A 25,250-nucleotide genomic window follows, 5' to 3' on the forward strand; every position below is an offset into this window, starting at 1 on the left:
ATCTATCTATCTGTCTGTCTGTCTGTCTGTCTGATGTTTATAAACACATTTAAAAGCATTGAACAACATGGGGTGTTTCACGACATATTGTCACGAAATACAATACTATTTGAGTCAGTACTTACATTGTATATATTTTCTGTGTTTTATGAAGTTTCTATTTCCACAGCACTATTTTCATGTTTCGTTCTTTTCATGCTTTGAGTCAAGCGTCCTTTCTGAGTCCTCCGCGCCGGTAGGGGGAGGTACAACATCGAGACTCCGCCTTCTCTGCCGCTTCAAACTAAAGTCAAAAGAAGTCGAGGACGGAGTCACGTAAAGAAACAGGAAGAAGACGAACTCGGCAACACAATGACTTCAACCAGGAGACTAGGCAAGGTAAAGCAAGAAAGGCCTAACTAATCTGTTTTATTTTACTTCTAGAGAGTTTAAAACACTCGCTGTGGCTTCGTGCTGGGAGCTAAAGAGTCGGGGGAGATAAGAAAGCGGCCGAGTGTTTGTCGCCGACAAAATGAAAGGAGAATGACGTCCGACGGACAGGGATTGAACGGAGAGAAGAGCGAAAAAGGCTGACGGGTGTGATTCAGCATTCTCTGGGAGTTGTCAGAGAACATGTCGATGCCCTTAGCGTGAGCTGAGTCAAGCTAGCGGGCTGTTGGAGCCGCTGTCACCGTGTAACGACGCTCACAGCCGGGGAGAAAACATGGAGACCGTGGGGCTGGGGCGTGACGTCAGATCTCATCAGAACCTCCGAGCGACCGATAATCAATAGCAGCTATAATCTGGCAATAATCCATACACAGGAAAGGATCTTTCTAGTTGGACCACGTTGAGGAAAAAAAAAGCTACATCGCTAGTTTTGTAATTGATCCATCAGTAGAAAAACAATAAGTAATTGGTCATTTGATTATACGTTTAAGAAAAATTCCGATCATATATTAAACTAAAGTGGAAAAAGATATATTTTAGGAATATAAAAACGTTTATTAGCATTACTACATAAAAAATGCGAAATCTAAATACAGAGAAATCAAGTGGATTCGTGAGGACTTGGGTGATGCAGCGTTGATTTGATATGCTTTTTTTTTTTTTTTTTTTTTTTTAACAAGATGTAAGATTTTTGTTAAAAACTGAACGTAAGAGTGAAGCTGAAAATGCTTTGTTCATACATTGCCACGCTCAATTCAAAAGTGAAACTGAGCCACCAGGCAGGAGGTGATCAAAGAGCAAAACCTATTGAGCAAAAGTGACTCAAAAACAATAATATTTCATTAAACTCATTGAAAAATGCCACATGGCAAAAATATATTCTTTTTGGATAGTAAACTGTGAAATTAGTCACCCACCAGATAAATTAAATGATCCTGAATTTTGTTATCTATCTTTTTTTCAAACAGCACACACTGATGAATGTATGCAAATTGTTCCCATAAGGGTTTTTAGTCTTCGATTGTTGATGTGTTCTTTTAGAGTAAACCTGGCTATCTGTTTTCATGAACCTGTCTGACGGGAGGCCTGTGTCTCATACTTTCAGTTTCTTCGGGACTCATTTGGTTTTGATTTAGAGCACAGAGAGCGTCGCTCTGGCTTTCAGGAATTCCCCCCAACGTCCAAACATCCTCTTCATCATCTCTACTCCCTAAACTCCCCAAACAATCCGGTTCTTTTGTTCTGATTTAAAAAAGCAAAACAAAAAACAAAACAGCAAAGTGGGACAGGCTCAATAAGTAGCTATGTAACAAACCGGGCAAAGGTCTATCATGAAGTGAGCACAGGATTTATAGAAAGTATATTTAAAAAAATAAAATAAGAAAGTACAGGTTGACTAAAGTTCATTTTTAAACCTTTATTTTTTTAATCTATGTAGATATTCTTACCTTGAATACATAAAAAAATAAAACTTGTCTTACAATGTTTATTTATCCAAAATAAGTGTTCATGTCTGTATTTTCTGCTTCAATTCTTGTTTCCAAATGGAAAAAAAGTTGTTGTTTTTTAGTTTGTGTATTTACTTCTGTTCTGTGAAGCAAATCTATTCTTATTTAGCTGTGATATTTAATAATTTTATGACTCTCGTATAGAGATAATCTGTACCTCAGGCTGCTACGTAGAGGGTTGATCATATAATAATAATAATGTTCTGCCAGGAGCTGATTAGAAGGTTCAGATGAACACAAACCAAAACTCAGTACTTTTCTGCCATCTGTCTGGGAGACATTTCATACCAACAATTCATCTTTTATTCTGTGGAACCTTTGGGATCAGATTTAAATATCGGAGATTTGAATTAGAGGCACTATATGCATTGGGATCCCACAGAATCCCAGAGTTGGGAAAGAGGCCAAGAGGAAGGTAGTGGCTGATATTTCAAATAGTAAAGAATTACTGTACACTCCCAACAAGTGTCATTTACCAGGTGGAAGTTGGTAAATGACACTTGTTGGTAAATGCCATGCTAACTTGAACTCCAGTGTTTTCCTCTGCGGCCCCCTCGATGTTGCTGTTCCACTTTTACAATTATTAGTAAAAGTGGAGCATCTTTCTCAATCTGTCCCTTCATATTTGGCGACAAATAAGTCCGAAGAGATTTACAATGTTTATCGTCTGATCAATGTTAAACAGTCTTGGGCAATAATTACACATGATTCCCCCTTTTTGGATCCTATGTATTTTGTATAAACATCTGTGCCAAACCTCTGCTCTGTGTGAGATGTGTGTGTTTTGCTGCAGGAGCTGGATGACATCCGCAAATCTGGAATGAAGCATTTCCGGAACATTTCGGTGGATGATGCGAATATTTTGTGCTGGCAGGGACTCATTGTGCCTGTGAGTACTGACTGTACACACACACACACACACACACACACACACTGCCCCCCCAACAACAAGTAGTGACATATACTACTAACAAGTATTTTGGTTATTGATTATCTGGTTTTTGTAACGATTGTACAAAAACAAATTGGCACTTTTTTCACTTGTGTTATTATTATATATCTATAATATATAATAATGCAATATTATTAATGCATTAAAGGATGCAAATAATATATGTATATATATATATTTTTTAAAATAATAAATGATTTTCTAAAGCTCAATAATAACATTTGTTTAGGAAGACCTGATCATTTGTAACACAGGATGAATCTGCAGCTAAAACAGTCCTGACATCAACATGTGAAAAACCTTTTCCACTTGACTCGGCATCAACACAGCATCTGACTGATCTGCTGATTCAATATTGGATTACTGATTAATAAACTGATACTAAAGTTGCTTAATAGGAGATTTCTTTAAATTTTCTTTTACAGAATTTGAATCATGTGAAGTTGAAACTTTGCCACTTGAAAAGTTTCTCAGTAGAAGATATTTACAAAGTTAGTTTAAAAAAAAATGTAATCATAAGTGCAAACTGTATTTAGTTTTTGTCTTTCTCTGAAGACGTTCTTTCAGCAAGTGGCCTTTTTTTGGAGTCTATATATTGTATTTAAATATTAATCCAGGTGATTCTTTCAGTAATCGATTAATTGCGATTAATCATTTTTACCTTTGGCTTACTTTCCGAAGATCATCGTTATTAATTAGCTATTTGCCATGCTAACTTGAACTCCAGTGTTTTCCTCTGCGGCCCCCTCCATGTTGCTGTTCTCCGTTCTCCGGGTTCCTTCAACGATAATACAGCCAGTATGTTTGCATCAGACAGAGATAACGTTTGGTTTCCCAGTCTAGTTTGTTCTTCCTGTAATTCCTGGCAGCTTGTTGCGCGTCACATGACGGTAACATGGAGACACTTGGCTTGTCTTCCTCACTCATCCTCCAGAGGAATGCTGCTGCTCAAGTTACACATTGGTGCAACAGTCAAAGCACCTGTTACTTCTGAGTCATTCCAGTTGATTCTGTTTCACATATGATTTATTTCTTTAAGAGTTGTTTAAGCCATTCAGGTCAAGAATCTGATTTTCAAGAGCAGTCGCGTTAAACAAAGCAGTTCCAAAATATTGCATATAAATAACACAAAGACTATTTAATAAGCCTTCACATTTGTGCTGTGCTTGTCTAACTTTTTCTTTTTTTATCTAACTCACCATCATGGCCTTCAAAAGAAATGAGAAAGCAGATGAGTTAGATGATGAAACTGAAATACCAAATACACTTTCTTAGAAGTTGGAGCTTTTGTTCTTTTTAGTTCAGAGAAATGACAAGGGAATTATTTTTTTATTTATTTCTCCTTTTGAAGAATATAATATCATAAAGAGATTTGGCTTATATTGTGACAATATTCTCTAAATAGCTGATTTTTGCTGGTGGGATTGTTGGGATTATGATATTTGCTGTTTGAACGTTCCCTCCACTTAGATCCCCAAGTCTCAATAAATTAGAAAACTTTCTTTAATTCAGTTATTGTTAGTAGTTTAGTGGTGCAGTTATACTAATTATTTATTCATAATTATTTATAATTCCTTTCGCCCCATCCAGAGCAGAAAACATTCACAGCTTGGTTGAGACCTGAAGGCAAAGTGAAACCAACTGCAGGTTTCCATGGCGTGACAAGTGGTCGGGCAGTTTTGTTTATTTGGCTTCATAAAAATGATGTCGGCTATAAAATGTGCCGCTGACACTTCCCTCTGAGTGTCGACGCTCACATAGTGAAGCATCAACACTAATCCAGCATTCTGAGTTTTCTGACTCAGTGGGATTATTGCGATGTTTTTTTGGTTTTAGTCTGAGTCGGGCCTTTATGTTGTTTCTGGTCAACAGTGGTTTCATCGGTGTTCAGTCTCTTTCTTGTCGCAGAATCATAAACTGTGACCTTAATTGAGGCAAGTGGCACCTGCAGTGCTTGGGATACAGTTGTGGTATTTCTGGTACATCGGTCACTCCCAGGAAAATCCGCCATTGTCCATGTTTTTCATTTGTTTTTTTTTTTTGAAATGCCAAATCCTTATAGAATGACTTTGTAACCTTTTCCATCCTGATGGCTGCCAGTGAATTTGTTCTTGTATTTCTGTTGATCAATAAGCATGAGGTGTTGGATTTGGAGATCAACTTTATGTTTTTGAAATGGTTAACAAATTAGGTCTTTACTATAATTAAATCAAGCAGAAAGGGTTGAGCTTTTCACATGGTGATTTTAGAAGTCATTGTTTTTAGATGCAAACATGGCTTGGAAAAAAAATCTGATTGTCAGACTAATCGATTGATTTAATCAATAGCTAAAGTATTTGTTAGTTGCCTGGTGAAATAGAACCCGGTTTTTTAAAAAACTTGATTTGTTTATGATTTCACACTGCGCCACAGGTTCATGTGTTGACCTTTTTAGAAACAACCAGTTTTACTGATGTGGAAACCAAAATGGATGAAAACCGTTAAAAATGTTTGTCCTTTTTCAATTAGTGGGAAAAAAAAAAGTTTGGTTTTAGGAAAGTCCTGGTTAAAATCTGCAAATCCTTTTTTTTTTTTTTTTTTTTCTTTTTTTTTTTCTTTCTTCCCCGATCCAGGACTGTCCTCCGTATGACAAAGGAGCCTTTCGGATTGAGATCATCTTCCCTGCAGAGTATCCCTTCAAACCCCCCAAGATCACCTTCAAGACGAAGATCTACCATCCCAACATCGATGAGAAGGGCCAGGTGTGTCTGCCCATCATCAGCGTGGAGAACTGGAAGCCGGCCACAAAAACATGCCAAGGTGAGAAGAGGAGGCGGGACTTTCATACGGAGGCCCTTAAGGGACATGGGGAATGTTTTTTTTTTTTTTTTTTTTTTTCTTTTACGTTTCCTCACAATAATGTTCTGGTCAGTCTTTGACCACTGGAACTCTTTGTGTTGTAATGTAAGGTTTTTCAAGTGTCTCCTTAGTGAGATGTGTGAAGTTTTATTTTATTTTATTTTTTACAAATGTGCACCAAACTTATGTGCAAAAGCAAAACAGGTGAAACCTGCTTTCCATTCCCTCCAAGATGTAAACAGAAACTTTCTGTTCACAGGTAATAGTCATCTGAGAGTTTTGGTTGTGTCTTTTTTGTATTGTTAGTTTGACTTGAGTCCCGTCTCAACCTTACACAAACACAAACATGCAGTGGCTAGATACATTTTCATTCATTTCAGAATGTATAAACACGTTTTCAGTGAGTCTCTTTCAAATTGACGTTTCTCACTGTTCACAAAGTAAACCAGGGTGTATTTGATAACTTAACCAGAAGAAAAAGATTTCCCCATGTCCTGTGAGGGGCTCCGTACTGCTGCTTTACCGTCATCGTTGTTACTATTAACATTTTCGTTTTGTTGTCGCTGCCTTCCAGTGATTCAGTGTCTGATCGCTCTGGTGAACGCCCCCCAGCCGGAGCACCCGCTGAGGGCCGACCTGGCAGAGGAGTACACTAAGGACCGCGCAAAATTCATGAAGAACGCCGAGGAGTTCACAAAGAAACACAGTGAAAAGCGACCTGTGGACTGATGACACGACGACGACCTGCACCTGTTAGCCTCCTTTCTGTTTTCTGATCGAAGACCCCAGCCTGACTCTCTGTTCTTAGCCCCCCTTCTGCCCCCCCACCGCGTTTCACAAAGATGCCCCCCCCTCCCCCATTCTTGTGTACCTGCAATGTTTAGCACTCTCCAACCAATCTTTAATAGAGGCTTGTGTTTCTGTTTTACTTTGCCAAAAACAAAAAAGAAGAAAAAAAAAAAAACAAAGCGGGACTTTTTGGTGAGTAGGCAGCTTCTGGCCTCTAGGTGTCATCTTTTGGTTGTTTTTGACTTCTTTCTATCGGTTTCTTTTTAGAAAAAAACACAATAAATTGTCTGAGGTGGCATCCTGAAGGTTAAATTAATAATAAAAAATGCTTTTTCTTAGTGCTTACTTAAATGTTGAATGTTATCTCGGATGACACAGTTCTTATTTCCATCTTTCTAGGCTTCCTTTCCAAGTTTAACAGCATCTCAAGCCGTGTTGCTTTCTTTTCTTTTTCCTTCTCATCATCCTCCACACAGTTGGAATAAAATCAGAATTTGTTAGCGATAAAGCCCAGATGTAAAATGGAGATAATGACCATGCAGCATTCAGGTGTCATTTAAATCATTATTTTGTATTTTAAGGAAAATTATTCCTTCGAAATAAAATATTTCCACCTCTTTTGGCCGCCTCTGGAGAAGTGGTAAAACTACAGCATGGAGTTGTCTTGGATTCATGTCTGCTGAAGAGATGGAGAGCTATTGATTTATCATCACCTTCCTAAAATAATAGAAAAAGTTTTAGTTTTTTTTCTTTCTTTGCCTAAATCATCGATTAGCAATAAATTGTCTTTTTTTTTCTTTTCTTTTTTGTCAAAATTGCTTTTGGCATAAAACGTCATAGGCCTCTTTTTTTGTTGTTTGTTTCTTTTAGGAAAGTGATGACATTAAAGCTAAAAAGATCCAAACATCTGATGTAATAGAAAGTGAAACTAGTCAACTCGTTTTAAATTTTTTTTTATTAAAGTCAGGGTAATCCTTAACTTGAGGTAGACTTTTCTGCAGGTCATGTCGAAGATCTTTTTTTTATTTTTTATTTTTTACCCTGAAGATGTACAATCTTTGAGACATCAGCCTCTAGTGGTAGTGCCAACGTTCTCCTTCGCATATTCGGCTCTCACTTCTTGAACATAACCAGCGGAGCGGGCACTTGGATGTCCTGGCCCTTTTCCAGCTTCTTCTCGCACTCGATCAGGTAGTTGACCCCGTCGACCACCAGCTGAACCAGCTCCACCTAAATTGCAAGCGACCCGAAATGTCACTTGACCGGCAGTAACGCATGTAGACCACAGGAACCGGAAGGAAGGCTCACCTCGGATTTGCCCAGACGGTCCAGGTTGGAAATGTCGAAGGTGTCTCCGGTGGCTGCCGTGTCGACTCCGCCCGTGCCTCGCTTCTGCAGCCGCAGGTTGTCCAGGATTTTGGAGAAACGCGGGTCCTGCAGAGCAAATGGAGACACGAGTCACGACTTGTGTTTAAAAATAAAACTACGGAAATGAACGTAGTTGGTATGTTTTGCTTTCTTAACGTAAGACATTTTAGAGAGTAAAAAAAAAGAAGGAAATACTGCAAAGTAAAACATTCTATAATGTTTGATTCTAAATGACTAAAACACAACAAACTGAGGGTTTTTTTGTGTGTTTTGTGAAGGAGATGAAAATTACGTCTTCTTTCTAATCAGGAATGAATAAATCGATGTTACATGCAGAACATTTCAACTAGAAATTTTTTTTTCCCCTACCGCTTTGGCGCCCCCTTTGGCGCAGCGCCCCTATGCGTCCTATTTAATGCATAGCCACTTCCTGTCCGCTGTTCCTGAAGTTTATCCCAATATTTCTCAGACATGTGCAGACAGAAAACTGTTGCACATCATCACTCTGAACACTCTACCTCATGTAGTTTGCAGCATCATGGTAGCAGAGAAAGAACGAAGATGGACTTAAATAATCCCTTCATTAAATTGCGATTGTTTTTGTGATTATTTTTGTTTCTTTTTTATTATTATTTGTGATGCCACTTTAGAAATATTTGTAAAGAATTGTGCGACATTTGCGCTTATGATGGCAAATGTGACTTTTTATCGATCACGGACATATAAGGTAAGACTGAGGCAAGATAACAGGTAAGACTGAGGCAAGCCGTGCAGTAGAAATAAAATGCTGCCACCTGCAGGGGGTTAGCTGTCACATCAGCTTGTTTTAACAATTTTGCTTGTGGAAAATTAGCAATCAACTGGCAACTGTACATGAAAAATGCGAGGAATTTCGAAAACAAACAAAAAAAAAAAAAAAAAAAAAGGAAATACTGCTTTAGACTTTCCAAAGAAAGCAAGGGAATCATTTGTCCATGTGTTGCAATGGCCGAATTCTATCAAGACCTGAAGTTCACCGTATCCAGCCATTCTGAGTGATTTTCAGCTGTTTTGTGGAAAACAGTCAAACATGGTGGAGACACGACCCAAAAAACTGGCAAGCAAAGCTGGTTCAATGAGCTGTTGTCTCAGGAGGATCTTATAAACCACGCACCGTTTGCCTGGCAACTCTACCATCCTGAAGTGCAAGAATGAACGCAGATTTAAAAAAAGAAAAAAAAGAAGGTAAAGCTGATTGACAAACATCGACTCATTGGATTTAACTGATGCCCCCAGAGAAGTGAAATAATGGAGGGCGTTAACAGAACATGCTGCTGTTGGGTTGGCCGCGTCACCTTGCTGAGGTTTGGCAGGCGGACATGAACCCCGGCCCGGAGCCCCGTGCCCAGGTTGGACGGGCATGTGAGGACGTATCCCAGACGCTCGTTCCACATGAATTCCCAGCCTCTCTCCTGGATCAGATGCTCAACCTGACCCATAAAAAGAAAACATATGAGTGGGTTACTTAAAAAAAAAAGATATATATATATTATTAACATGAAAAAAAGTTCTACAAAGAGCAAAACTACCACCTTAAAATGATTTACTCTCATACACTGGAACTTCACAAAATCTTACCAAATCATTTTGCTCTACTTTATAGTGCAAATATGTTAGTATACTTGAAATAGGACAAAACAAGTAACTTTTCAGAAATATTTAATAACTTGTCTTAAGTCAACAATTCCTTAGGTATTAACTTATATATTAATACCAGTATGAAGACAATTTCCCCAATGTTACAAGTGAAACAAATTCTGCCAATGGAGCTAGCATTTTATTTTCATCAATGTTAAGGAATTATTGACTTGAAACAAGAACATATATTTTTCTGAAGTTACTTTTAAGCTAGTTTTGTCTTATTTCAAGTGTACTAAGGCATTGGCAGTAGAAAAGTACTTGGTGATGTTTATTGTTTTTGCATTGCGGCTCCAGCATGCCTGTTTGAGGCCGCTGCAGAACCTCTCGAACACTCTCTTCATGTTGCCGCCCTTCTCCATGGAGATGACTCTGGTGTGGTCTTCCTCATTGACCCAGATCAGGAAGGTCTTCTCATTGTTGTGCCTGAAGACAAGAAACCAGAGACCCCTTTGTGAAGTACAGCGCTCACCAGGTGCGAACAGAAGAAACCTCAGTTCGCCCAACGATTTGCACAAGAAGCTGTGCTAAACTGGCGACAGACAGTGAACACAAACAAACAGCTGCCTGGACCGTACCAGATCCCCCGGGCGTCTGGCCAGTCTCTGGCCATGAAGGCGCACGTCAACAGCGGGGAGACGGGCTTGTCAAACAGGAAGTGGTCCTACAGATAAAAAAGTAGAGAGAGGCAGCAGGATGTTTAAAGAACAACTAATATTTCTTCATTTAGCTGGCAGAGGGAGGAATGAGCAGGCACAGTGCTGCGAAACAGTCCGATTTCTTCTGTTTTCACTTCTTTGACGGTTGAAAGAAATTTTAATATGTGACAGAGATGACCTGAGTAAATGCAAAATTTATTTTTTCTAATAATTATTGTATAAGGGAAAAGATGCTACCTAAGCCAATTTGGCCCTGTTAGGCATAAGAGATAAAATAATTGTAATAAAACTGCAATGTTCAGACTTAAACCTCACAAACCATTAATAACAAACAATGACTTTGTTATTTTTTTCTTTTCTTCTTCTTTTTACACAATGTGTTGCTTTTTGAGACCAGAGAGGTTCTTTTTCTATGATCTATTATATTTGCAGGTCAGGTGATAATAAGGAAAATGAATGAATGAACTTATGAGCTCAGCTTTTCAAAGAAAACAGTTTAATCACATTTAATTCTCTGATTTCAGAAAAGATCAGGTTGGTTTAGACAACTCTTTCTCTTTACTGAATGAGCTCATAAGTTGAAAATGATGATCCCTCTAGAATGTACTTTTTCACAATACATTCTAGAAATGTGAATCTTTCAGTGTCTAACGGTTCAATTCCAGTTCGATTGTTAGACTCAATTTAGAAACCAATTTTTCAACTCAAACCGTTTAGAGATTCTCTTTAAATTATGACTGACAAGAGAGAAAAAGCTTTAACAAATAGAATTAAAACACTTCTGTAAAGTTCAAAATTCTATATCAATATATCAAACTTCACGTAACATGGGATATTTAAAGTACAAAGTTTTCTCTTGCATTGTATGAATAATCTTATTTTGCTAATTTAACTTTGTTAAAAAAAACAAACAATAAAACAGACGTCCCAGCTCATTACTACTGACTGTAGATCAGCATCAACTGAATCCTCTTTTCCTCCTCCATGTCTAAGGATTCATGGCGTCGATGACTCACATCAATAAGCTGCTGCTGCTCTTTCTCCGTCATGTCGCCCAGGCTGTAGTAGCGGCCGGCGAGGTCTCCCTTTAGGCCGGCCAGAGCGGTCACCACCACCCGCTCCACCTCACGCCGCTCAGCCCTGGAACAGGCCGGGGGGAGGCTCAGCCCACGAATGCTGCGGCCCGTCCGGACGCGCGATGACAGAACGTAGTTCTCGTCGAACATCCCGTGTTTTAGCTAGAGGCAAAAGAAGAGACGGCGAAGACGCCAGTGAGAGGCTTTATTAGCGTCGGGCCGGTAAGACAGAGCGGGTCAGCTGCGGCTCCACCTTAGAGGCGTCCAGGTCTGTGGGGTGTGTCATGGTTCTGGGGTCGTAGCCGTTGTGTCTGTCTTTGATTATCGGGTCAAAGAGTTCAGCAAACACCTGGAGGAAACAGCAAAAGACTTGAGAGGCACTTCATTCACCAAATCTCAAACATTAATATATGTAGAGCCTTGTTGTGACAACCAATGTTAAATCAGACCTTTGCTGTTTTAGGTTCTTTATAATTACCTAAATTGGGTTGAAGCTGCAGTAACTTTTAATATATATATATATGTTTTTAACATATTTGTTAAAACTATCACCATGTCATGACAATATAATATTAGATAGATGACTTGTGAAAATATCAAGCTCTTCCACCTCTTCCCAGCGCCACTATGCTACTCAGAAATGCACCACTCCTTGTCAGAAACAACCAATCAGAGCAAAGAGGAGGGCCTTGGTGCTGCCAATCACAGTCCTGGATGCTCTGCTTAATCTGCTAATGATGGAGAAGCAACTTACCATTCCAGGGAAACTTTTTATCCACCATCATTGGTAGCCATGCTAACTAGCCTTAGCGTTCCTGGAAGGCTCTGCTATGTACCAGCATGATTGAAAGCGCTATGACCCTCCTCCTGGCTCTGATTGGTTGTTTCTAGTTAGCATTGGGAGAAGGCACACATTATCTCTCTCATACCTTCTGGTGTATCAAGGTCATTGTGGATATACAAAACATGGAGGAGTAAATTTCCTCAACAAAACACGGACATTTTTAAGTATTTTTTTTTTCTAGAAAATTTCAGAAATTAAAAGTCTAAAAAGATTTCCCTGGAGAAGTGCTTCTTCTTCAACCTCGCATATATATATTTTATTACAAGGTCACATTTATGGAAAAATTTTATTTTTTGTGCTGATGACGCTGTTGTCAGCTGCTTCTGGGTCAAAGATGAACGGCTGAACCACCGTTCGTCTGCTTGCAGCCATTTCCACGCGTCTGAGGCGCTAACGTAAACACTGAGTTGGGAGGGCATGGCCAGCAGCAGCTCATTAGCATAATCGCAATCAAAACAGGTAGAAGTACTCAAAAAACATATCTGGAATTGAGAATGGTTTCATGTAGTAAATGTAATGCACATGTTTATCGTTGGAACTGGAATGTTTCAGCTTTCCCTGCTCATGTGTGAGACTCTCGCGTTGCTAGTGAGTCGCGTTACCTCGTAGCTTTCCTCGTCACCCGCGACACAGCCCACCGTCTTAATGAAGGGATGACCCGGGTTGTCCACCCCGGTCTGGATGCACTGGTCAAGGGTCCAGTTGTTGGGAGTCACCTTGTCCCTCAGTTTGGCGTAAACGGCCGGAGTCAGAGCGGTGGCCATGCAGTTGTTGTGTTTCCTCAGGTCAGGGAAGTCAGAGCTGTCAGGAAGGACGAGGAAGAAGAAATGAACGAGAGAAGAAAAACAGGACGACTGTGTAGAAACAAAGAAAGATTTTTAGGAGATTGGATGTTTAAGTCTGTATACTTTAGTTAACAATTACTTGATTGCTAAATTAGTCGACAATTATTTTCAATAATCGATTAATCACTGTCAATCTAACTGCTTCAGCCACAATGTGATTTGTAGCCGTTCATTAATGAATCAAACTCTCTCTGACTTCCTTATGTCATGTCAGTGAAGCGATCCAGGAAGTGACCTGAAGGTCACGATAAACTCGCTTAAAAACATAAAGTAAAATAAATCCGTTCATTCTCAGGGTTTACAGGTTGAAGCTTTCCTTGAATTTGCTTCCCATCCACAGGGCGACTAGGAAAGGCAGACATGAGCTGCATCTGAAACCTTAAGAGAAAGTGAGTCAAAGGTAGCATAGATGAAACATGAGAGGCTCACTGGTCACGCAGGCATTTGCCGCTGCGTCAGTCACGACCCCCAACCAACGCTCACCGTCCGCTGATGCAGTCAGCCTCAGAATGAGGTCATGACACCTGAAATCCTGCTTCTGGGAAACGGAAAAGTTTCTGGTACTTCTGTACCTGGCCCCTCATCGAGGTCGTCCATCTTACCTGGGAGGGTAGAGCTTCTTCCTGGCCTCAGCAGCCAGGGAGCTGTTCTCGTTCAGCAGGACGCCGGTGGCCATGGTGCCCGCGCCGAGGCTGGCCAGCAGCACGGCCGTGCCGCGGCCCGAGATCAGACGCCTGAAGGAGCCCGACATCTTTCCTCCAGAGAAGTACCTCAAGCAAGGGTCAGTAGAAGAAGAGCTAGAAAGGCCAAGAAAGACAGAAAGGGAAAGAGGAAATGGCAAAACGGCACAAAAACAATCGGTAAGATCTGGAAATTATGCAAGTTGGTGGAAATAAATAGCTGAATTGTTTTGCAAGGGCATGCAGATCACACTGGGACATTATTTAATATTATAAAGTCGTTAAACATTTTGTCACATGAGCCCAAACCATCGAGATGAAAGTAATTGAGGGCCACATAATGTAGATATATTTATCTATTTTAATTAAAAATACAGTATCTTCATTTATTTATTTTTTTATATGTAAAATGTTTCTCACAATATTCTAATGAAATCAAAGAAGTCTGTTTTTTTGTAGAAGCGTAGCTGCAAGTGGTTGTACATCTGAAACATAAATCAAGAATCATAAATTGATTGTTTCCTATTTGTTTTCCTCTCAGTAAGAACAACAGGGTTTCGGTCGTTATTAGAAAAACATCCCACCTTATTTAGCCAAGTTCACCAAACAAGTTGCCAAAATCAGCTCTCAAGTAAAAAAGATTGCTGGATATTTGTCGTCCTGTTTGCTACCAAACTGAGTCAACGTGAAAAAGATAATTGATCAAAGACCAATAATTAGTGCTGTACTTTCTTTTCTTTTCTTTTTTTTTTAAACTGTATCTTTTTTAAAAGCCAGTAAAACGTTCTTAGGACCCATAATTTATAAATGTTTTAAAATTCCATCCTTGAGCCTGAAACCTAAGTTTGCTTTTTTTAAAAAAAAATTTTGTGATCAAGGATCTCATAAAATCCCTTTGAGGGCCACAAACGGCCCCCGGACCACATTTTGGACACCCTTGGATTAATAGAAACCTTATAATTGCTGCGTTCGATCATCAGATTCTGTCCAGCCGGATTGTGAATCTTTCCAGACAGTTCGGACTCTTGTTTCTTCTTCCAGGTGTTTCTCTTTGGCTTGTCCCTCCAACCTTCTTTCCACTCCACCCTCACTCTTAGTTGCTGCTTTCTGATTGCTCCAAACACACTTGGGGTGAGCAATCACTTGGGTTGGTGGAGGTTAGGGCTAGGTGTAGGGTTAGGCTCAGACCCAGTCCAGTAGGTGTGGGGCTGTAAACCTGCTTTTTTTAAAATGACTTTTAACCAAAAATGACTTATTATTCCTTGTGCATGTATGAGTTTTCTCGGGGTCCTCCAGTTTCCTCTCAGTTCAAAAACGGATGTTGTTCTTGGCTAAATGGTGACAATGACATTTTGATGGATGTTTGGTTCACATGTCGGCTTGTTGGCCTTGTCAGCTGAAGATTTCTCAACTTTCTGTTAATTAGACCATCAAGAACCAGTCGCTGTTGTTCAAACCACATTGATCCCCACAAAGCCCTGATCCTGTTCTGCAATCCTAATTCCAAACTCAGACCAAATGATCACCTCTATGAACTTGCAATAAAAGGTTCATGTTGCCCACATGATGATTTTTTTTTTTTTTTTTTGCAGGTTTTATTGTAATGAACACAACACAGGAAACCAGATAAATTCAGATAAATTCCAGTTATTTGTTCCCAGATTTACACTTATTTCCGATCAGATTCAGTATCTGGAAGGTCACAGTGCAGCTCGACTTTGACTGTGTGTCTAGGAGACTGTTTCTAAAAATAGAGGAGCAGCGTGAGGACCAGACTGCTTCTGTTAACTCAGGTCAGAGGGGTGGAGAAAAAAAAATCTCTAATCGATCCAATATTTTTAAAATGAGCCGATCATGTCAGACCCAACTTTCACCCACAGTGTTTATTTTATCTTAACATTTGGAGTGCAGACTGGAGGACACATACTGTTTGGGTCAGTGGTGATATTATTATTATTATTATTATTATTATTATTAATAGATCAGTGGAGGGACGTTTGGTGCCAAGACCAAAGCCCCTCCTGGCTGATGGATGCAGAATCATTCTGGACAGAAGTTCAGAAGGTCAACACAATGTTAAAGAGAGATGGAAAACGGAGAGAATCACGCGACCGGAGAACTTGGCAGGACATCAAAAGTTTAAAACTCAACTGTTTAGAGCGGTTTGTAAAAGTGCAAAAGTTTTTCTTATTCTTAACTAACAAAGCATTGTCTTGTTTGGTAAGAAAAGCGTGCTGTGATCACAACCAGCTTCTAATGGATTGCCTCAATTCAAACACAAATATGACACATGCACTCACTTAACAATCGTGTTCACAGAAACTCTAGATTTAAAATGTTCTTAGATATATCAGCTAATGGAGCTAATGGAGGCTCTCTGTCAGAGAAACCAAAGAAGGAAGGAGGGTACAGTACCTGGATGAAAGCTGCTGCCTTCTGACTGAAGGTTGCTGGAAACCAGCTTTTGAGTCTCCTCTGTCGTTGGCTCCGCCCCCCCGCTCCCACCAAACTCTACTCCACTTGTGGGAATACAAATTGAGGGCCAATCATAAGTTAAGGCACAGTTATAAACCAATGAAGGCAGAGATCACTTGTAAACAGAGCCATGATTAACTTTGACGGCTCTAATATCACCGTCTGGTTTGACCTTCACATTTACACATGATCTCTTCCTCTCTCCTTCAGTTATCTCAAACTCTGCTGCAGCTTTGGAAATAAAACACGACTTTCACACGACCGGAACTCTGGTACTGAAGGAGATTTGGTGCATTTTCCTAACCACTCAAAACACTTTTATTGCACGATTTAAAAATGACATGCTGTGTGGACTTATTGAAGTAGCTTCCATGGTTTTTTTATTTTTTTTTACCTCAAGATGACGTTTACTGATCTTCGGTGTACGGAAAGCCAACAGTGCAAATACTAAGTACTGACCTTTGATCATTTTTTTCCCTCATTTTGTCATATTGCAACATCAACTTGTATTTAATGAAACTTTATAGTTAAGAAGTAAATAAATGACGGATGCGTTATTTTCTTTAATTATTCTATTAATTATTATAAATAATAATTTATAATAGCTCTGTCTAAAGTGTCAGACTTTAGACAGAGCTTACAGGGGATGTCGCCCAGGGCAACGGGTTTTGGGAGGCCCCCCCAAAGATATTTGGATTTATTTTTGTAAGGAAAGCATGTTTTGCTTTTTGCTTTATATAAAACTCAAAGGCCCAATTTTCATTTTTAGCCGTCTTTAGGTTTTCACAGAATGTGACGCTTTTATTTTTCTTCTTCTTCTTCTTCTTCTTCATCAAAGGTCTGCAACGACATTCTTTTGCCTGAAAGTTTTATTTTCAAGCCTTTAGAGTGTAAATGTCTGTACAATACACAAATAAATAACAATAAAAAAACAATACAAGTTGAATAAAAGTATGCAATGAAAACAAGCTGACGCTAATGCAAACAAATTACAGAAGATTTCAGAAAGGAAAGAGGCAAAAATGAATCTAAAAAAACCCCCCAAAAAACAAGTCAGTTGCATCTACAAAAATAAACTGAGAGTAACATATGCTATATTTATGCTACTAATAATGCTAGAACCTTGCAACATTCTTCTTTAAATTAATAGTGCAAAGATGTCACTACAGAGGAACTCTTACAAGTTAAGTTTTAAAGATACAATAACATTAACAGGAATTATTATTTACAGTGATATCAAAGATGCATGTGATAACAGTGATGTTTTTCTTTAGGTGGTTGTCAGGAGATTATTCTTAAAAAATACTGATCAGAAAAAAATGTGTACAAAATTCTTAGCATTTCTAAACTAAAAGGAGACGTGTTGTTTGTCAAGCTGGATAAAAGAGTAATTTGCTAAATTTGCTAAAAGCCGCTTCAAAAAACCAGGAAAGTGCAAAAAAAAAAAAAAAAAAAAATCCAACAACAACAAAAACAGAAGCTCATAACCGTTCAGTTTGATCAGATAGAGTAAATTTACAAGATTAAAAATGAAATTACAGCTGATGTTTCATGTGACCATGAACTCAACGCCAGGAGTCAGATCTCACAAGGTTCATGGTCTGACACACTGTCCTATTTAAAGTCCTAGACAAGATTAAGCTCATTCCAGCTCACATTATTATAAGGTTATTGAAACATTCATTAAGGAAATTCATTATTTTTGGGTGAGACCATCACAGAATACTCTCCTAAAACGCTTCTAAGCTTTCCATTATATTATGTTATTTTGTCATAAAACACTCCTGGAGTGTTGCTTTGATTCTCTGATGCATATTTGAGAGATCATTTAATCTCCATGGCAACCATTCAGCTGTGAAAAATGCCTGGGTGGACCTTCAAAGCCCCGCCTTCAAAGATGAAGCTCCTCCTCTGAGCTCCAGTTTTCAAGCTTCTAAGCTTCCCCCTCACAGAGCAGCCTCCCCACCCCCACTCAGCTCCTTCAGACTAGCCAGCAGCAATTAGCAACCCCCTGGCGGAACTGCTAATCAGCTGAGTTCATTGTAGGAGCTACTTCTCAGTCCGAAGTTGCTAAAAACATTGCTAAAGGGTTACTAGAGGAGCCATGTCGTTCCTGAAGGCGGAGTCTCAGAAAGAGCAGGAGTTTTTAAAGAGACAGAGACCCTTTATATATTGAATTACATTTTTTAAAAAGTTATATATGCAATATACAGCATTTTTATATGAACTGAAGGTAACGTAGTTACTTGATTGTGCTATAAAAGGATTTGTGGTTAAAAAAATACATACTGCCCCTTTAAATTCCTGAATATTCGAATCACGCAGAGAAACAATGCAATTAATTAATGCAAAAATGGTTGTCTGATATAACAGAAACAAATAGCTGAACTTTGTGCTAAAGACAACAAAGCCGAATCACAGAGTGACAGCAGCAACATTCCAGTGCTGATGGTGTTTCTACACTCATAAAGGTTTGAGAATATGGCAAGGAGTTGTTTCTGCGATACAGTACAATAACTAGGTAAATACCTCAGATCTCCATAAAACAAGGCACACATTTTCTCCTGAGTTTCCCCAACTACACCTGCTGACCACCTGTGTGTGATATAAAAGCACCAGCTTCATTTAAAAGGTGGTGCTGGGAGCTGAGGGATGTGAATCTGTGCAGGTTTCTGGCGTAAAATTAACCTGGAGGGACTCGAGGTTCGATCTTCAGAGAGAGCTCATACAGAGTATCTTCATCCATTACTTTGGTCTTATCCAGCAGGAACTGAGTTACCTGGATACAAAGTGAAAAAAAAACCAACAACAACAAAAACAACGCTGGAGGAGAGAATTTTTTTTTTATATTTTTTAAATGAACAAATGATTATAAAAAAGGGAAACCTTGGATTGGTGCTCTATTCTGTAAGGAGCCTGCTGGAACTGACGAATTTCCCGGATGATATGAGAGATCTGTAGGAGCAGAGAGAGCAACGAAAAGAGAACTTTTTAGACCAACAAATCTTGATTTATAAAAAGCCATGTGCCATGATACATTTTTCTAAAAACAAAATGCACATAAAATAACATTTTCTTAAACAAAAGAATATTAGGTGTTAAGAATAGATGCTTATTTATTAACAAGGTTTTTGAATTCATCTTAATTTTGCAGTAACTAGAACCTCCAGAGCAGATGTTGCACCCAAAAATGCAAGATTTGCATTTTTTTTTTTGTTTATTAGTGAGCAGATAAAATAATTTAAGAAAAGGCACAAAAAGTTTGTTTAAAAAACAGTCTTGCAACAAGAATAGAATGTTTTTGTTGCCTCTCACCAAGTGTTTTCAACTTCATGATTTTGGCCCGCATGGCAAAAACGATCGAAGTAAGTCAAAGACATCATTTGTGTTGATTTGGCAATTTTCATTGTTCTATCATTTTCAGCCAGCAGATGTCGCTGTTGTCCTGCACACCTGCAGTAATTTTTGTGTAACGTAATATTTTTGGACGCTGCCTCAGTTGTTAAGTTCAGATCAGATTGCTGTGTTTTAAACTTCCTGACGCAAAAATATCCACCCAAAAATATTCATAGACATCCTACTTTTAATTTTAGAGAAAATAAGCTGACCCTGCTTGAAATATGTTGATAATAAAAGCCAAACTCCAGGGAGTTGTGTGTACTTTGGGCTGTAGGACAGAAAGTCTCACCATTCTCATCTTGGAGAAGTTGACCAGCCCCTCCTCAGTGAAGTTGGGCGTTCCCTCCTCGATGAAGGCCAGGTCAGTCAGGTACATCCCCAGGTACGGCACACACGGAGGGTTGCAGCTGCACACAAGGAGGTAACAATGGTCTCATAGTGGTGTCAGCATCCTGCTGTAGGGCGGAGCGTGATTGTCTGTGACTGTAGCTACTTTTTCAGCGTCTCTCTGAGATTTTTGAACCTCCCCTCTGACGATACGATCTTCTGAAGCCGGTCCATCAGTGCCTTGGTCTGGAAAAAACCCCCCCCAAAAAACCCCAAAAGATAAATCGTAACGTTGGAGGTTTTCTGTATACGTAAGGTAATGTTAGTACTGCGCGCTGATTCAGCTAAACCTGTTTGCAAACTTTAGCCCAGGTTTTCTTCAGCCTGTAGATGGCGCTGCGGTTGAGAGCAGAGGTGATCTCCAGCACGCCGTTGTAGTTGTTGAGGCAGCGACAGATGTCGGCCACGGCCAGCCACTTCTCTATGGAGCTGGCCCGAGAGCCCACGTCGCTGTGGGCCATTATCTGAGACGCCACCAGGTTGCTCATCTGAAAAGATTTCACCAGGATCACAAGACAGAACAATTTTGCAAACAGCAAGAAAAATATTAGCCAATAGGTAAGGCTCTGATCCGCTAAAACTGTTGGTCTGATTCACAAAGCAAGAATCAGTGATGATGTGTGGATGATATAAATCCCCCCAGGGTTTTTTATTTCAAATAAATCAAAGCCACATGTGTCAAACCCAAGGTCCACGGGCCAAATTCTGAACGCTGCAGGAATTTCTTTGGTCCTCTAGACGAGATGGAAAAGTTTTGGAACTTTTCCATGTCGTGGTTCCCCCAAACAGCATTAACCTTTGACCTGGAAAGCCCATTCAAACCTGTAGACAATGTGGCAAAATATATAAAACTCCAACCTGAAGAATGTTTTTTCTCACTTTTATTCACAATTCTGTAAGTCGCAAAAAGAAATAAATAAAACAAAATCGCGTGATAAATGAAAACAAGTTCAATAACCATTTGCATGATTTGTCGTTTTGTGTCTTTTCTCTTTCTATCAAACACTGGATGACAAAAGTCTTCAGTTTGGTGTTTTGGTCACGAGCAGAACTTTTCCTGAAGGACAATTTTGATTACAGAGACTTCATAATTCATTTTATTTGTTATTTCTGGTGTTTTGTTGATTTGTTTTGGATATTTCAAATGTCTTCCAGTTCCAGTGTTAAATGTTCATCATAGTTTAAAGTTTGACATGGTCGATTATGGTGAATTTTCTTACATCATTAAAGTGCTGGCTGGTCTTCATGATGTATGGAGTTCTTTCAGTCTTGTCCACCTTCATCCAGCCCTGACCCAAAAACTCCCTGAGTGGACACACAAAGTAAGATGGTCAGTCAATCTGAAAGGTGATCCTTTAATGTTTTCATATGGTAGAAAGATGTGTATAAATGTAACACTGAATGAAAGGGATCCATGGTTTAATTATTTATTTTTATTTTTTTTTGCAGAACTGCTTCTCATTATAGTCACATCTTACATGATTTGTCTCCAGCAGCTTTGAACATCAACAGGCTGAAATGTTTGTATATTTTTCTTCATAAAATAGCTTCAACTTAGTCAGATTTTAAGGAGAACATCTCTGAATATTTTGTTTTCTACAAAATATGTAAAGAAACAACAACTTTCCAAATGTTTCTCCTCACTTTTATTCACTATTCGTTAATTGCTGCATTGTTCGGTTAGCATTGAATATTGCCTCATCTCTTCTGAATTTAGCTGGCCATGAGTTCTGTGGTGGAAGATTTTTATCAGGCAATATATTATGATTTTATTAATTTGATGTTTATGTCATAATATTACATCAACATATTTATGCTACGTGATAAAAAAAATTTCCACCACAATGCCATATTTTGATTATTATAAAAATATGTAATAATTATATTTATCACACGTCAAATGTTATTTCCTCTCCACAGTCCCTTCAGTCTTTTCTTGACAAAAACGTCCCCTCTTCACGCTTCCTAGCGATGCTAGCTTGCATAGCAAACATTGACGAATTTTACCTGCAGGCAATCAGGAATATGGCAAATAACATTTCAATAAATTATTTTAACTTATGTTTGTTTCATAGTAACGATTTTAAAACAGACAATATTTTATTTTCAAAACATTTAATTAAAAATTAATGGCTTATATATTTTTTTCTTTTTTTCTTTTCCCTCGTCTTCCCTCTAACTTTCTGAGGACTCTCTAGCTCCCCCTGCTGGCCTCCACAACACACTGCTCTTTTAAACTGCCTCACAGCAGATTGATATAAACTAAAATGAAATGAAAGATAGGGAAACTAAACTATTTGCTTAATATAACAGAAAATATTTTAATAATCACAATTATGATCTGTATCGTAGTAATCTGCCATGTAAAACCTCAATAAAATGCACTGAAGTCTGTTTAGTAATGCAACAAAATGTAAATAAAGGTGGTTTGCTGCTATTTTTGGGCAATCTCCTAAGATGATCATTATTTACTGTTTTTTATGAGTTACTTTACCCATTCCAGCTGCTGTTATTTCTGTAAGGTTTTCCAACATGGAGCTTGCATAGAGTTGGACAGATTTTATCCACACAAAAACCTCCCGGGACCGATTGACGGTACAGTCGGGGTTTGCTGTGTACTCACTCATAGGGAATGCTCCTGAAAACGATGTGATCCAGCAGCGTGATCTGCTCCGCCATCTCCATGGCCGAGAGGGACTCGAAACACTCGGGTTTAGGACTCTCCGCCTTGTTCACACAGACACATCAGCTTAATGTGTGGGAAGCGTAGCATAAAGATTGCTAACAACTTTAAGGATCACTTCCTGGTGGATGTTTAACAGGGAAACAGAGAGAATTATCCTTACCGCAATGAAATGCAGAAGAGGACAGCTTTTCTGTTTCATTATAAGAAGAGAAGTCATTTCAAACTTTGTTTTTGTTTCATTGAACTCATCCAGTGAAGGGTTTCATATGAACTCACACTGACCATCTGTAGTATGTCTTCTATCCTCAGCTGAGTGTCGTCTGGTTCATCCTGAGAAATGGCACTGCGAAGCAAAGCGTCATTTTGAAGAGACATCAAGGAAAATGATAAATATCTAACATTTGACTATTAAAGATTTGAAACAATCATGGACAGGCTTCCAGAAGATTGCAAAAGAAACCTCTGACATTATGAAGAGGAGGTTTGACAGTAAATCGTCTGCACCTTAAAATGTTGGTTGCTGCTTTTCTCTCCTGGGGCAGAAGATCTGGGTCTCGCAGCACCTCCTCCAGCAGACTGATCACTCCTGACTTCAACTCACCGCTCAGGTCAAAGTCCTGACAGAGACACAGACACACGACATACTGCATCAGAAAGCTTCAGCTAAGATGACGTGAAGCACACAGCAGAAGAGCATCAGAGCAATCAGTGACATAATGACAGCCAGTGTAAGATCCATCAAGAAAAAAGGAACATGGTGAGCAAATCTGGTAGAGAAACTATTGAAAAAGTAGGAAAAAAAGAAATTCTGGTATGTGAGCTGCAACAGAGGCATTTATAACTCACACATACAAACCACTTATTGGAATTACACAACATTTTACTTTAATCTTGTTGCAATGACCTGATACGAATGGTACTCAGACTCATGCTGTGCTATGCAGACGCTCTGTCTGTTCTCATGAAGGTTGACTCTCCGCAGAAATGAAATATTTTGATAAGTTCAGATAATAATTTCACCTTTTGGGGTTGCTCAGGGATGGTGCATCAAACATTTAGTCAAGGACAGCAAGGATACATTTAGCTAGATCATGGACAACCGTCCAGAAAATTGCAAAACAGCCGAAACACTGAGTTCCTTTAAAAAGCCACCTGTTTTTTGGACACCTAAGCACTAAAAGAGCTTCACATTTAACTCCATCAATATAGTGTTAGATACCAAACTGAATTCACATATTTTTCCATTCACTTTAATACTTTGTTGACAGTGGAAGGTCAAAAACACATCGCCTGTTTTTCTCAGCCGATGCAAACAAGTTTACTTTTCCAGGTAACATCCAGCTACAAAAATAGCTCCTTATATAATCTTAGGCAAAAATGATGGTTCTCTGAAGGTCCCTGAGGATGAGGCTGACCTTTCTGCGTGCGTCCATGGTGGGAAGGACACGCAGTGCAAAGAGCACCTCTGTCACGGAGAGCAACGACGGAACAAGAGACGCAGCGAGAGCAAAAGCAACCAGCAGCTTTTTTTAGGCGTGCTCCTCTAAGGGAGGCTGTCTCTTCCAGCTGTGTGTGAAAAGCACTGAGGGACGTGAGGAATAATTGCAGCCATAGTAACTAGGATGAAACTAAAATCAGCCTAGTCTCCTAGTGCTAACTCAGACAAGTGCAGGATGGACTAACTCTAATAGAAGGAAAATCCCCCGAAACAAACCAGAGGTTATCTTGTTAAGCATGTTTTTGCTAGGATGCACACATTACCAAAGTCTGACTGATTGGAAACAGACTGTGGACATGGACAGTGTTTCCTCTCCGACTCACCTGGGAGTGTTTAGAGACCCAGTGCCGCAGCACATTGAGGACTCTGTTGGTAGCAGCTCTGCGGATGATGAATTCCTTATCACATGTTTTCTCAGAGTTACTAAAACCTAGAAGAGCATTAAGCAAAAAAAAATTAAAAAAAAATAAAAATCAATCCAGATCTGGTTAGCAAACACTTTCTTTGCCACTATTGTTCTTTAGTTTTGTGAAAATGACTTTAATCCAGACACACACATTGAAGAAAACTCTTAAAACGTATTACTACATTTTTCTAAATTTGAGATTTTTGAATTACTATAATAAGGGACGTAAATTATGTTCTGTTTGTATTTCTTTTTCCATTGTAGCTTGGTTCAGGCTTCTAAGCCGTCAATTTTAAAAGCAAATGCGCTTTTAAAACAATAAAAGCTCACTAGCTCATTAGAAAACTCCTACACAGACGGCCATTTCCTTCCTGTTTTCTTTAAATTACGTTCTGTTGTCCTTTTAGCTGCTCCCTCCCTCTGCTACATCCGCTGTGACCTTCATGACTGGACGTGCTCACCCTGCGAGCTGCTGTGCCCTGCGGCCGCCGTGGCGATGGCGAACGCCGACGCCGGCGACATGGTGCAGCGAGAGTTCTCCCCGGCTGCCACTACAAGAGACCAGAAACAGTAAAACCACACCACAATTGTGAAATTGTGCTTTTTCGACATTAGTGGGTTATCAATAATGCTTTGAGCACATCTGTAATGAAATCCTGGCTATAGAATCAGAGCAAATGTCCAAATAAAAAAAGGAGCTTTTGCAAACTAGAGAAGGCAAAAATTTAGCTTTT

The 25,250-nt window shown here is 39.2% G+C and overlaps 3 protein-coding genes across 9 annotated transcripts in view; 1 reads left to right on the top strand and 2 right to left on the bottom strand.

Moving 5' to 3' along the window:
• The first annotated feature begins 229 nt into the window (after window positions 1-229).
• On the top strand, window positions 230-7,167 carry LOC122819334 (ubiquitin-conjugating enzyme E2 L3-like). Its single transcript, XM_044095990.1, has 4 exons — window positions 230-378; window positions 2,731-2,826; window positions 5,502-5,688; window positions 6,302-7,167. The coding sequence occupies exons 1-4, from the start codon at window positions 352-354 to the stop codon at window positions 6,454-6,456; spliced, it is 465 nt and encodes a 154-aa protein (XP_043951925.1). The 5' UTR covers window positions 230-351; the 3' UTR covers window positions 6,457-7,167.
• A 286-nt stretch (window positions 7,168-7,453) lies between these two features.
• Window positions 7,454-16,179, bottom strand: ckmt2a (creatine kinase, mitochondrial 2a (sarcomeric)). Of its 2 annotated transcripts, none has more exons than XM_044095987.1 (10): window positions 16,081-16,179; window positions 13,588-13,782; window positions 12,743-12,941; window positions 11,550-11,645; window positions 11,237-11,458; window positions 10,140-10,225; window positions 9,864-9,987; window positions 9,219-9,353; window positions 7,825-7,950; window positions 7,454-7,746 (listed from the first exon to the last, which is right to left on the bottom strand). In XM_044095987.1, exons 2-10 carry the CDS (start codon window positions 13,734-13,736, stop codon window positions 7,630-7,632), a joined length of 1,254 nt encoding a protein of 417 aa, XP_043951922.1. In that variant the 5' UTR covers window positions 13,737-13,782; window positions 16,081-16,179; the 3' UTR covers window positions 7,454-7,629. The 2 variants fall into 2 exon arrangements, with proteins under 2 accessions (XP_043951922.1, XP_043951923.1); XM_044095988.1 differs by lacking the exon at window positions 16,081-16,179 and adding an exon at window positions 14,619-14,642.
• Window positions 16,180-16,699: 520 nt separating this feature from the next.
• The window catches only part of rasgrf2a (Ras protein-specific guanine nucleotide-releasing factor 2a), a 36,687-nt gene continuing 28,136 nt past the window's right edge, over window positions 16,700-25,250 (bottom strand). For 5 of the 6 annotated variants that reach the window (XM_044095997.1, XM_044095993.1, XM_044095994.1 and 2 more), the window contains 12 exons: window positions 24,978-25,067; window positions 24,434-24,540; window positions 23,117-23,229; window positions 22,895-22,955; window positions 22,773-22,802; window positions 22,550-22,653; window positions 21,147-21,231; window positions 20,217-20,414; window positions 20,033-20,112; window positions 19,829-19,946; window positions 19,027-19,095; window positions 16,700-18,919 (listed from right to left, as the gene is read on the bottom strand). In XM_044095997.1, coding sequence (XP_043951932.1) covers window positions 18,824-18,919; window positions 19,027-19,095; window positions 19,829-19,946; window positions 20,033-20,112; window positions 20,217-20,414; window positions 21,147-21,231; window positions 22,550-22,653; window positions 22,773-22,802; window positions 22,895-22,955; window positions 23,117-23,229; window positions 24,434-24,540; window positions 24,978-25,067 — 1,151 coding nt within the window. In that variant the 3' untranslated portion in view covers window positions 16,700-18,823. Of the gene's footprint in view, window positions 18,920-19,026; window positions 19,096-19,828; window positions 19,947-20,032; window positions 20,113-20,216; window positions 20,415-20,559; window positions 20,749-21,146; window positions 21,232-22,549; window positions 22,654-22,772; window positions 22,803-22,894; window positions 22,956-23,116; window positions 23,230-24,433; window positions 24,541-24,977; window positions 25,068-25,250 lie in introns of those variants that run through there. The other variant, XM_044095995.1, reaches the window with a different exon arrangement.

Source organism: Gambusia affinis, linkage group LG17 (genome assembly GCF_019740435.1).
Source record: "Gambusia affinis linkage group LG17, SWU_Gaff_1.0, whole genome shotgun sequence".
NCBI classification, from domain to species: domain Eukaryota; kingdom Metazoa; phylum Chordata; class Actinopteri; order Cyprinodontiformes; family Poeciliidae; genus Gambusia; species Gambusia affinis.